Source organism: Mus caroli, unplaced genomic scaffold (assembly GCF_978045245.1).
Source record: "Mus caroli unplaced genomic scaffold, Mus_caroli_1 scaffold_19, whole genome shotgun sequence".
NCBI classification, from domain to species: domain Eukaryota; kingdom Metazoa; phylum Chordata; class Mammalia; order Rodentia; family Muridae; genus Mus; species Mus caroli.
In genome coordinates, this window is record NW_028227274.1 from 65,803,888 (window position 1) to 65,816,371 (window position 12,484).

The following is a 12,484-nucleotide window of genomic DNA, read 5'->3' on the forward strand; positions in this document are numbered from 1 at the left end:
GAATGAGTGGGGGACTAAATGTGGTTTTTTGAAAACATTCAAATGATAGTAAGATTTATTATTCTGTGAGGAAAAAAATCCCAAAAAAGTAATGAGAAATAGTAAAAAATGTTTTGAATAACTATCAGTAAAAAGACAACTCACAAGATGAGCAATAGTGACACATGCCTTTAATCCCAGCACTTGGGAGGTAGAGGCAGCCGGATTTTTGAGTTCAAGGCCAGCCTGGTCTACAGAGTGAGTTCCAGGACAGCCAGGGCTACACAGAGAAACCCTGTCTCCAAAAACCAAAAACCAAAACCCCAAAACAAAACAAACAAACAAACAAAAAGACTTCTCTCTCTAGAGAAGCTGCCCTCTGAGGGGGTTGGGTATTGGGACACAGAGCTGCCTATGAAGTGTGGAGGAAACATCAGGGGCGCACCTGCCCCTCTATAGGTGTGGCAGGCTATCCACCATGGCTGCTGGGCCAGCAGGGGCTGGTCTGCCAGCTGGGTGGGTGAATAAACCCTTCCCAAAACTCCCCTGGTGAGAAAGCATGAGTCAGGAGGAAGCCATGCCCTGCTGACATGACAGGGAGCCATTTCCAGACACCGACACCCACAGGCTCTCTAGCTGATGCTGCATTTTGAGTTTGTTGTCCTTTCAGCTATTTTCTTCTCCATTGAGATCACAGCATTGATCTATGCGTCCTATACAAGATTGGAATCAGCAGTCAAAAGCAAAGTGCCCATCTGAGCTGTTAATTCTCGCAGAGTATAGTAGCTGAGGTATCACCGTCAGAGAGAGAGAGAGAGAGAGAGAGAGTGTAAAGAAATTCCCAGAACCAGCAGAAAGAGGCCAACCTTTGAGGGTTTCCACCTGCTGGTAAAAGCTCTCTCAAACAGATAATACATAGCCCCTGCTACCCCAAACATGGCTGCTTCAAAAGGATGAGAGCTCAGCAGAGAAGCTGTTTGTATGGTAGAGAAAAGTGGTCGGAAAGGCGTCCTGGGCCATACACCGGTTATCCTAGGAACCTGAACAATGGAAGGGAAAAAGAAAACAGCAGGGAAAGAAAAGGAGAAAATACTGAACAAGTGACCTGCAAACGCAATTACAGACTGTGAAAGAAAAACAAAACAAAGCAAAACAGAAACCACCGGATGGCAATGGTTGGTCTACATCCCACTCATTTCACTATCGGGAACCAAGCAGTAAACCAGCAGAGACACTTAGGGGTCTGTTACACTGCTGTAACCTGGTGGTCTGTGAGCACCCATTCTCCCAAAAGAGGCTGGCTGAGATGCAGGACTCACAAGCCCACCTGACGTGCCTGGGAAGATCCTTAAAGACAACTGTGTTTCACTTGAATGGGCAATCAACATTCATAATTGACCAAATAATAAAAAAACATTTAACATAATAAAATGTGTTAACTGCAATAACATCCTGACATTTTTGGTTGGAGGGATGAACGTGAAACTATTCCTAACTGGCCTGCAGAGCGCAGTTGAAGTTTCCCATGCCATCCTGTAAGAACTCCACTGTTAGGGATTTTCACAAATTCACCAAGCTACTTAGAGAAGTTATCAGTGAGAAAAGCCATTGTATGGAGGAGGCTTTCTTTCTCTCAGCTGGTGCCCCTGTGCACTTGAGGGAGCTACCCCCAGCATGCCCTCCTTCCCTGCCCTTTAACCTGCACTATCTGTGTGGCTCAGGGCTCCTTTCCTGCTGCCTGTTCCCAAGGCCCTTCTCAGTGACTCTAAATACATTTCTTTGTTTTCTCCCCCTTCTCCACAGAGACAGCTCACAATCTGACCAAGCACACACCATAGTTCACCTTCACCAGCAAACAGTCTCTGTGTGCACTGAATGTGGCTGCAGGTCTTGGCATTGCTCATTATCAGATCAAACTACTTTGTAGAAATCTATAGCTTCTTTATGCTGATCTCTCTCTCCCGCCCTCCCCCAACCCCAGACATGGTCTCATGGAACCTAGGAGGCTGGCTTCAAATTTACTATGTAGCCAAGGGTGACCTTGAACTTCTGATCTTCATTGCCTCTGCTTCCCAAGTGTTGGAATTACAGGTGTGCATCACCACATCCAGCTGTGTAACGGTAATAATTTACTCATACTGGCTAACAGAGTTTGGATTTTAAAGGCTGAGCTTATGGTGCTGAGTTATTTTATAGCTGGTAGGCCATTAACCAGGCTGCATTTCACCAAAGAGCAGTTTCTATCTTTAAAACAAATTCATACTCTGTAGCCCAGGTTGGCCTGGAACTCGTGGTGACCCTGTACATGTTAGGAGTACCGCGTACAACCTTAAGTCAGGCAAGAACGGCGGCTCAGAGACTATGTAGGCGTTAGAAAAATCTCAACAACAACAAAAAAAAATGGCCATCACCCCATGAATTCTTTAACAGTATCATTTTGGAGTAGAGGTGACAACAAATGCCAGCACTCTAAGCTCTGCTCATACTTCCTGTCTACACTGACAACTGTGTCCCCTCCTTGAAGGAAAGGCATCTCTTGCTGCCTCCTTTGAACACTTATGACTCATCACAGGTAAAGCTGGAGTGGGCAGCATGGTCATGTGATTTTCGGTCTGAGTATCTGAAAGAAAACATTAGCTATTAGACTGTGGGTACAATGTCGGTGGACACATTGCACCTTGCTGTGCTTTGGAAGTTCATGAGGGAAACCAGAAGGAAATTCTGCAGACGCATCCGGCTGCTAAGTCAACAACTCGTCTTTGTGTGCCTCCCTACTGTAAGGAGCAGTTGGAAGCTGTGAAGCAGCTCACAGAGCAGCTCTGTCCCTGCATTACAGACACACTAGACCACAAGTCACAATGGTTATGTGTGCTCAAAACTCTCCTGTTTTGCTCAGATAAAAAAATCTACTCAGTCAGATTATGTTAAGACTTTTTTTTTTTGACAGTTTTAAGTAGACTAGTATCCTCTAAGAGAAAGAAGACATTTCTTTAATAATAACTCACCTATAAAGCTTTTGAAATGAGTACTCAAAGTAAAGCAAAGACTGGCCCAGTGCAGCCAGAGCCCCTCCCCTTCGACACTGAGCAGAGAGATGTTAGAGCCCGTGCTAACTTGTAGGGGCTTTCTCCTCGTTATCTGGAAAACAGGCTTCCTGCCTTCCTAGGCACGTCCCTGTTCATCTTTTGGTACTTACAAGAGACCGTGAGCTCTGCCTGGATGGTGGCAGAAACTGCCTCACGTTCGTAGGTGTTTCCTTCTCAATGGAGTGGCGCCTCTGCGGTGGCTGCCTTCTCTCTGGCTGGGGTGTTGATGAGATGGGCAAGAATTTTGGAGGCTCTAAAGATTTAACCAAATAAATGAACTCTCTTATAAAATAAAATCGTGGTTTCTGAATTTCCTAACAGATAACCTTTTGCACTGTGCAATGACACTGCATTCAGACGGAGAACTTATTTTAGTAGAGAGCTATTTTAAGGTGGCAGCTCAGGAGAAACAGACAGATTTGTTCCAAATATTGTTTGAAAGATAAACTTGCTACAGAAACAGCAAGGAAAATGGGGGAAGGGAGAGTTCTATCCAAGCTCCCATTAGAACACATTACGATCAGCCTTAAGGTGTGTGTGTGCAGACGCACTCATGCTACTTCCATAAACTCTCCAACTGAGCTCTCTAGTCCTACTTTAAAAACACAGGAATACTTATATTTTGTATGGCTCAAAAGAAACCCAAACTATCCCAAAATCCTTTCACATTCTTGGGCCTGCTGAACAGGCTATACCCTAAACTGGCTAGCAGTGCTCAGAATAATCTTTAGCACGAATGATTCTGGATTCATTATGTGAAAGCATACAGATGTTAGAAATAAGCTATGAAGTCATAGCTTTATTTAGCACTTCCTCTTACTCTACTTGCAAAGCAGGGCTGCGTCATGCAGTGGGGAGGAAGGAGAGAATCGATACAGCTAAGTGGGATCCATGTCTTTGAATCAGCCCATGAAGGCAAGCTACTAAGGCAAACAAAAGACTAGAAGTAATTTCCAGTCAATAAATTATACTGAAATTCATCACACAATTTGATGGGTACTCTATAATACTTATTTACTTATTCATTCATTTTGAAACAGGATCTCATGTAGTCCAGGCTGGCCTCAAAGCTACTACATGGCTGAGGATGACCTCAAACTACTGATCTGACCCTATCAACGCTCCCTCCTGAGTGTTCTGATTATAAGCTGGCACCACCATACCTGGATTTATTCAGTGTTAAAGTTCAGGCCTCCGTGCAGACTAGGCGATCATCACTCTTCCACTGGGCTAAAGCTCCAGCTCTAGCCTCTGTAATATGCAATGGGCCTGGCCAAGTACTAATCACAGGTAATAACCAAAGCCAACTCTTACTGACTTAACTTTTCTCATTTAGAATGTGTGTGTGTCTGTGTGCTATGTGATAAGAACACAGATGTGCACCTGCAACAGCCAGTTCTCCCCGTCACCATGGGATCTATGGGAAGAACTCAGGTTGCTATGCTTGCATGACGAGTGCTTTTACCCTCTGAGTCATCTTGTCTGTCCCCGACCCCCACTGTTTTTTATATAGTCTGTTTAAGTAACTGAAATGCTATGTAATTCTAGCACTTGGGAAGGAGAGTCAGGAGGATCAAGAGTTCAAGGCCAGACTTAGCTATGTATCAAGTTCAAGGCCACCCTGCAGTATATGAGACTGCTTCAAAAGAATTTGGAAAATCAAGCGAACATTCTAAGAATATTTTATATTTTTTGTTTCTATTTTATGTGTACAAATATTTTGCCTGCATGGTCATATTTATACAGTGTATGTGCCTGATGCCTAAGAGGGCCAGAAGAGAGAGTTACAGATGATTCTAAGTGGCTATGTGGGTGCTGGGAACCGAACCCAGGTCCTCTGCAAGAGCAGCAAGTGCTCGTAACTACTGAGCCATCGCTCCATCCCCCAAGAATATCTTAATATTCAATGAATTAACTTCTAACCTTGTGTAATGACTTCACATTACTAAAGGCCTCTAGAAATCTCTTAATTTTAGACACTGTATTCACAATCCACTACCTAATAGCTACAAAGTATTTTTATTACCTATACATGTATTGAGCATGACTGTATGTATGGTCAGGTATGGAGCAAATATGGTTATTTAGTGCTTCTGAGCTAAAATTCAGACTAGGAGGTCATTAATCTAATAAGCATGCATTCACGTACACTGCTGACTTATCTGTATGTGTGCTATAGATTGGATGGATGGATGGCTATGCCTGAGAGACGCTGTCTGCTCTGACACTGGAGGGTTAGCTCTACCAACCACAGATGGTCAGTGCTTTAGACAGTGCACACTCACTCTTCCTGGAGCACATGGCCTCCAGTACTGGATCCTCATAGAGGGAGGGAGACGCACTGCTGCTGCTGGTTGACTTGTGCAGACTTTTTTCCTCCTGAAAAAGGCAAATTCACGAGCTTCAGATTAATAGCATCCTAGTAAACAGATCCTTTAACGCGAGACACAAATTACAATGTCAAAGGCTCAAGACAAACTAGAAGGGGTCTAAAACTAGGAACAGGCTATGTCCTCACTTTGCCTATTAAAAGTGACAGGACAGGCTAGAGAGATCCAGCCAGTGAGCAGCGCTCTTCATCTCTGCTTTGATTCCTGTCTTCAGGTTCCTGCCTGTGCTAACCCTGAATTCCCTCATGGTAGACTGTAACCTAAGGGCTGAAACAAACACATGAGCATGGTGTTTACCATAGCACCAGGAAAGCACACCAGAACAAGAGCTTTATCCACTGGGCCCTAGCCTCAACACTTGATCTTAAGATGGAAAATGAACTTCCCAGTGTTCCCTACGGTCCTAAAAGATGAGGTGCTGGTATTGGGTAGACTTAGCTGTAGTTCCCATTCCATTCCTAGCTATTGGACATATACTTCTCTGTGAATCTGATGTAACAGTATGTCTTATGCTTAAAAAACAAGGGATCTGAATGTTCCTCAAGATAGGAGAAATGGGGCTGGAGAGATGGCTCAGTGGTTAAGAGCACCGACTGCTCTTCTAAAGGTCCTGAGTTCCAATCCCAGCAACCACATGGTGGTTCACAACCATCCGTAATGAGATCTGATGCCTTCTTCTGGTGCATCTGAAGACAGCTACAGTGTACTTAGATACAATAATAATAAATAAATCTTTAAAAAAAAGATAGGAGAAATGTTCAGATAAACTGAAAAGCAAGTGGGTAGGGAAGAAGAAGGAAGAGGAGGAGGAAGAAGAGGAGGAGGAAAAGGAAGAGGAGGGAGAGGAGGAAGAGGAGGAGGAGAAGGATAGAAGGATTGTACAGACTCATAGCAGAGCTGTAGACACAGACACAGTCAGGATCAAGGTCTGAGGAAGATGTGTGCATGAGTCTAGTGGGGAGAACTAGATGAGCATTCCATGGTACAGCGAGACCAAGCAACATCACACAGAAGCATGGGAAGTGCCCTGTCAGTCTGATGTATGCCCAATCTGTCCTGAGGCTTCCGGAGCCTTCTAGTCAATTTCTGAACTCTGTGGTGTTTAGCTGCACAGCCTAAGGCTCTTCTGTGCAAACATGCATCTCATCAGGTAGGCATGTTTTGAATTCCCTATTTAAACTAGAAGCAATAGGTGTGAATGCCATCACTCTTCTGCCTCTGCATTTGGTACTTACTAAAGCCAACCAATAATGGAAACTTTGACTGGAAAAAACTGAAAAAAAAAGGAAGTTAAAAAAAAAAGAGGAGTAAAAAAATTCATGAAGTAGGAAACAAACTTTACCATAAAAAGTGAAGAGTCTGCTATGTGATATAGGGAGCACCCAGCTTGGCTTTTATGGCCATTATTAGAAAGCAAATATGACCAAGCAAATTATTGTTTTATGGTATCCTTTAAAATGGCTCTAAAGGCTGCAGAATCCTGCAGTGTGATGGGGGTGGGGGACACTGAGGGAATGCAAAGTCCCAGGAGCTGTAGATCAGGGGGTGGGCAAAGGAATTCAGTGAGGGTCATATTTTCATTGTCCTACTTGGTACCTCCTGTGACTGACAGTGAATGTCCTTAATTTAATTATAACCTATTTAAATAAAAATAGCTACAAGGAAAACTGTATTGGGGATAGCACAGAGCTCCACTTAGGTGACACTAAGTTAAATGCTTTTACAATTTAAATTGTCTTTATAAAGATTGTAAAAACTTATTTAAATCCTATGATCCTACTGGGCCATAGAAGCTAGGGATCAAAGTAGAGACAAGGCAGAAAACAGCAGGCAGTGATATCACAAGAGGTTAAATGCTGTGTGGTCTAGTTTTCAGTCAACTTAATGCAAGCTAAGGCCCTTTGGGAAGTAGAACTTTTAATTGAGAAAATGCCTTCATAGGATTGAGCTGCAGGCAAATCTACATTTCATTTCCTCGACTGATGTGAGATGGCCCAGCTTTCTGCAGGTGGTGTCACCCACGGGCTAGCAGTTCTGGGTATTATAAACAAGTAGGCTGAACAAGCCATGGTGAGCAAGCCAGAAGGCAGTACTCCTCCATGGCCTCTGCAGTTCCTGCCTCCAGGTTTCTGCCTTGACTTCCATTAGTGATGGGTTGTGTTGTGAAGTACAGGCTAAAACAAACCCTTTCCTCCCACAAGCTGCTTTTGGTCCTTTTTTTTTTTTTTTTTTTTAAATAATCACAGCAGTAGAGACACTCACTAAAACAGGTGCTCCAGAGAGCAGTGGTTCTCAGCCTTCATAATCCTGTTACCTTTAATACAGTTCCTTATGTTGTGGTGACCCCCCAACTATAAAATTATTTCATTGCTACTTCAAAACTGTACTTTTGCTACTGTTATGAATCATAATGTAAATGTCTACATTTTCCAATGGCCTTAGGCAATCTCTATGAAAGGGTCGTTTGATACCCCTAAGGGGTCTTGACCTACAGGCTAAGGAGCACTACGCCAGAGGAACAGAGGCATTGGAGAGTTAGCATAGAACCACAGAGAAGAGCCCAAGTGGCATGGGAAAGATGCTAAAAATAGAAAAACACCTGATTTTTTTTTTTTTTCTTCGAGACAGGGTTTCTCTGTATAGCCCTGGCTGTCCTGGAACTCACTTTGTAGACCATTCTGGCCTTGAACTCAGAAATCTGCCTGCCTCTGCCTCCCGAGTGCTGGGATTAAAGGTGTGCGTCACCATGTTCAGCTACCTTCTGACTCTTAAGGGATGAAAAGACCTCAGGAGTGCAGACAAACTGTGGGCAGATCACAGATAAGCACAGAGCTGGGGAATCAGAGACTGTTTAGGGAAGACAATAGCCACACATGTGGCCACATAAAATGGGAGACAGGAAGAGTGTGGACAGGGATAGAGGGATTACAAGCATCTCACTGAAGGGCCTGGGGAGGGGCTCTCTAACGTCTGTATCTTTCGGAAACATGAAGCATCTGCTGTATATGATGAGAGCCTTTGAAGCTCTGGAGTGAAAAGGATCTGTGCAGGATGTAATTTGTGAAGCTTACAAAGAGAATCAAACAGGAGAGGTAGTGAGACATTCACTGGTGTCAGCAATAGGATATTTAGCTCTGTGTGTGTGGTATATGTGCACATTTATATGCACTTGATTGCACAAGTACATGAATGCCTTCGAAGAAGCCCACGGAGGATGTCTGTTATCTGTCAATATCATTCTCTGCCTAATTCCCTTGAGATAGGGTCTCTCACTGAATCTAGAGCTTAGTTGACAGCCAGCAAGCCCCAGAGATCTTCTTGTCTCTATACCCCATGGTACTAGGGTTACAGACATGGGTGCATCCATACCTTGCTTTTTGCTTAGCTGCTGGGAGTTTGAACTCAGTTCCTCATGCTTACACAGTAAATACTCTTAGCCACTGGACCATCTTCCTAGCCCTATTGGGAAAACCTCTATCTAGTAGAGAGACCATATTATCAGTGTTGTTTGGGATGGTGGTGAAGACTGAAAATAAAACAATTAAGTAGTAATTTCTTTCTTCCTTTTTTTTTTTTTTTTCTTTTTTGAGATAGGGTTTTTCTGTGTAGCCCTGGCTGTCCTGGAACTCACTCTGTAGACCAGGCTGGCCTCGAACTCAGAAATCTGCCTGCCTCTGCCTCCCAAGTGCTGGGATTAAAGGCATGCACCACCACGCCGGCTTTAGGTGGTAATTTCTAACTCAGATAGACATGAGAAAGATGGAGCCAGCAATGACAATATGTGTGCATCCATGCACCATGAGAAGAGTGGGGGATCGGTTTCCTCTTCTCTTCTCTTATGTTCCTTCCAATCAGTGAAGGTAAGACTGGAGTTATGTGGCTTGCAGGAAGATGAGCTATGTTCTTACTACAGACCAGTGTGGTGGAGAGGCTTAGAAAGTAGACAAGAGCTACTGAAACTGAGGTCTGTAGTCTTAGATTATAAGTAGAGTAAGATTGTAAGTAGACTAAGTAGAGAAGAGTGGGGAATCAGTTTTGTCTAAGTTTGGGTAAGGCAGTGGAGACCCAGCAAATAGCAATATGCATTCTGAAGCTTGAGAAGGCTCAGCATGAATGGAGGTCTGTAAACTGAGCAGATGAGCATTCATCTCTAAAGGGCACAGAGAAAAGCAAAGACCCAGGGAAAGCAGCTTGTTGGCATTGCTATTATGATAAGAACAATCCTACATATGTCTATGTGTACTGCAGAGGGCCAAGAACCTACAGAAACATGTCTCAACTTCATTTTCTCCTTTTCACATAAAGATGAAGGTCATGGGAGTTTTAAGATTGTTGATTTATCTTAATCCTACTTATAATCTAAGACTACAGACCTCAATTTCAGTAGCTCTTGTCTACTTTCTAAGCCTCTCCACCACACTGGTCTGTAGTAAGAACTCATCTTCCTGTGAGCCACATAACCCCAGTCTTACCTTCACTGATTGGAAGGAACATAAGAGAAGAGAAGAGGAAACAGCTCAGGGAACTGGGAGGGGAACAGGGCCAGAGGGCATCGGAGAGCCTGGCAGCCTTACCTCAGAGTCAGAGCTGTCCAGTTCAGCCAGGGTTGGGGCTTTGAGGAGCCTCTTCCTCTGCGCAGACCCCTGCTGGGCAGCGCTCAGCCCATTTTCTTTTGTTTGAGATGTTAAGCCTCCATTCACCATAGATGATTCTCCGACATTCTTTGGAGATTCTGGCGTAGTGACATCTAGTAAGAGAAAGACAAAAGTTTACCTTTTCTTGAGTCCGGAGAGGTAATCTGTGTTGGAAGTACAACCAGGTGACAGCATTTCCATGTCACACAAATAAAAACACAAAGGCTCAGTACAGTGATGCCATGCCTATTCATATGGAACATTTGTTAAAGCTATGGTCAGATTAAAGGAAAACTTAAAATGAGTAATTAAATATTCACAATTGTAACTCAGAACTCAGCTCTAGGAAAAATCCTAGACAAATGACCTTGCTCTCTTGTTTCCCAGATAAATAAAAGGAGGCTCAGAGAAGAGAAGCTAGCTATAAAGGGGCCGGTGGTGGGTGGAGGGAAGATACAGTACACACAGTTTTCCTACGGATACGATCTAAAAATGTTTTGTCCTAAAAATCAAAGTAGCTAAGAATCTTCACTCATATAAATACATTTATGTAAGCACAAAGAATCTAGGACAGATCCCCTCAATCCATCAGATTTGAATGATTAAGGGCTCACATCTGAATGAGGAAGGAAGCTCTTCAGCATATGGGAGAAAACAAAGCAGTATACATTTGCCATACATAATGCAGATAGGGCTCAAAGCCTACCTCTACTGTTAGCTGTCTGGGTAAGCTACCTACCTTCCACTCCTCCCCCCGTTAGGCAAAGTAGTAACAGATACAGCTAGTTGTAAAGATTAAGCAGGGGCTGGAGAGATGGCTCAGTGGCTAAGAGCACAGTGACTGTTCTTCCAGAGGTCCTGAGTTCAATTCCCAGCAACCACATGGTGGCTCACAACCATCTATAATGGGATCTGATGCCCGATTCTGGTGTGTCTGAAGACAGCTACAGCGTATTCATGTACAATAAATTTTAAAAAAAGATTAAGCAGGTTAGCAATCGACTGGCATACTGTGCCTAGTACAGTCAGTGTCAGCCAATAGAAACACTGGTTTTTAGTTCTCCAAGCTACCCAGTCCCTTGACTGATGGACGGACCAGAGCTGATCCCAAGGCCTGCTCTTGGTCTCTAGCCTAGAATAATCTAATGCATTATGGTAACATAATGGTAACGGTAATGCATAATGGTAACATGGGTTACCATTAACAGCTAACCATAAAAATCAGAGAAGTGAAAATGTGGCAGTCAGTGCATAATTTAATGTGCAGATCAGGGCAATCAACTGCTCTTTTCATAGAAACATCTATGAAGCTTCTGTTGGGTAAAGGGCCTTCTAGACACCAAACAGAGAAAGACTTGGGGATAGGAAAGCTTTGTAATTAAAGGTTATTTTTCTCTCATCTTTATGCCTGAAGTAGACAACATTCAGTATTTAAGTAAGAGAGAGAGAGAGAGAGAGAGAGAGAGAGAGAGTGTGTGTGTGTGGAGATAGGCTCTCATGCATACCAGGCTGGCCTTGAACTCACTATGTAGCCAAGAAGGATCAACTTCTGATCCTCTAGCCTCCACTTCCCTTATGCTGGGATTACAACTGTGTAACACCATGCTCAGTTTATATGATACTGAAAGAGTGGTTTCTATTTAAGAAAAAGAAGCCAGGCTTGGTAGCTCACACCTATGATCCCAGTAGATCATAGAGGCTAAGACATGAGGATTTCCAGGTGGCTAGATTGGGCCAGGAAGTAAGAAGGATTTCAAGACAAAACAAACAATAAGAACAAAAAAAGGAAAAAAGGATAAAGGTATCTTAGTATATACCTCCTACAAAAATGACTTACATAATTAATTGTCTAAAATGACTATTGAGCCAGGCAGGGTGGTGTGTGCCTTTAGACTCAGCACTCACGGGCAGAGGCAGGAAGATCTCCTTGAATTTAAAACCAGCCTGGTCTACACAGTTCCAGGACACCCAGGGCTACATAGTAAGCCCTTTCTCAAAAAATAAAAAAAAATAAATAAATAAAAAAACAAACAAAAAGAAATAAATATATCACTAACAAATTGCACTTGTGTCCCTTCTCAGCTACCTATGTTCTAGCAGCAAAAGTCAGTGAGCCAGCCCACCTCTCAGAGAGAGATTTAACAATGCCAGCTTCTAAGACTGGCTCACACTCTCAAGGCAAAGAGACTTTACTGATCATGTATCCATTTACTGTCTTGGAAACAACTATGATATGACCCACATTTGTGGGTGTTATTGCTTAAGAAAATTTAGAAATTGTTTAAGAATTAAGTTTTTAAAAAAGATTTATTTTTTATTTGTATGAGTGTTTTTGTCTAAACGCATATAAGTGCATCAGGTATGCACCTGTGGAGACCAGAGGTGGGTGTTGGAA

At 43.2% G+C, this 12,484-nt stretch overlaps 1 protein-coding gene across 5 annotated transcripts in view; it reads right to left on the reverse strand.

Moving 5' to 3' along the window:
* The window catches only part of Spire1 (spire type actin nucleation factor 1), a 125,915-nt gene that overhangs the window by 10,029 nt on the left and 103,402 nt on the right, over window positions 1-12,484 (reverse strand). For 3 of the 5 annotated variants that reach the window (XM_085833750.1, XM_085833749.1, XM_085833748.1), the window contains 4 exons: window positions 10,030-10,202; window positions 5,351-5,444; window positions 3,176-3,318; window positions 846-1,019 (listed from right to left, as the gene is read on the reverse strand). In XM_085833750.1, coding sequence (XP_085689876.1) covers window positions 846-1,019; window positions 3,176-3,318; window positions 5,351-5,444; window positions 10,030-10,202 — 584 coding nt within the window. The remainder of the gene's footprint in view (window positions 1-845; window positions 1,020-3,175; window positions 3,319-5,350; window positions 5,445-10,029; window positions 10,203-12,484) is intronic. The other 2 variants (XM_085833752.1, XM_085833751.1) reach the window with 1 other exon arrangement.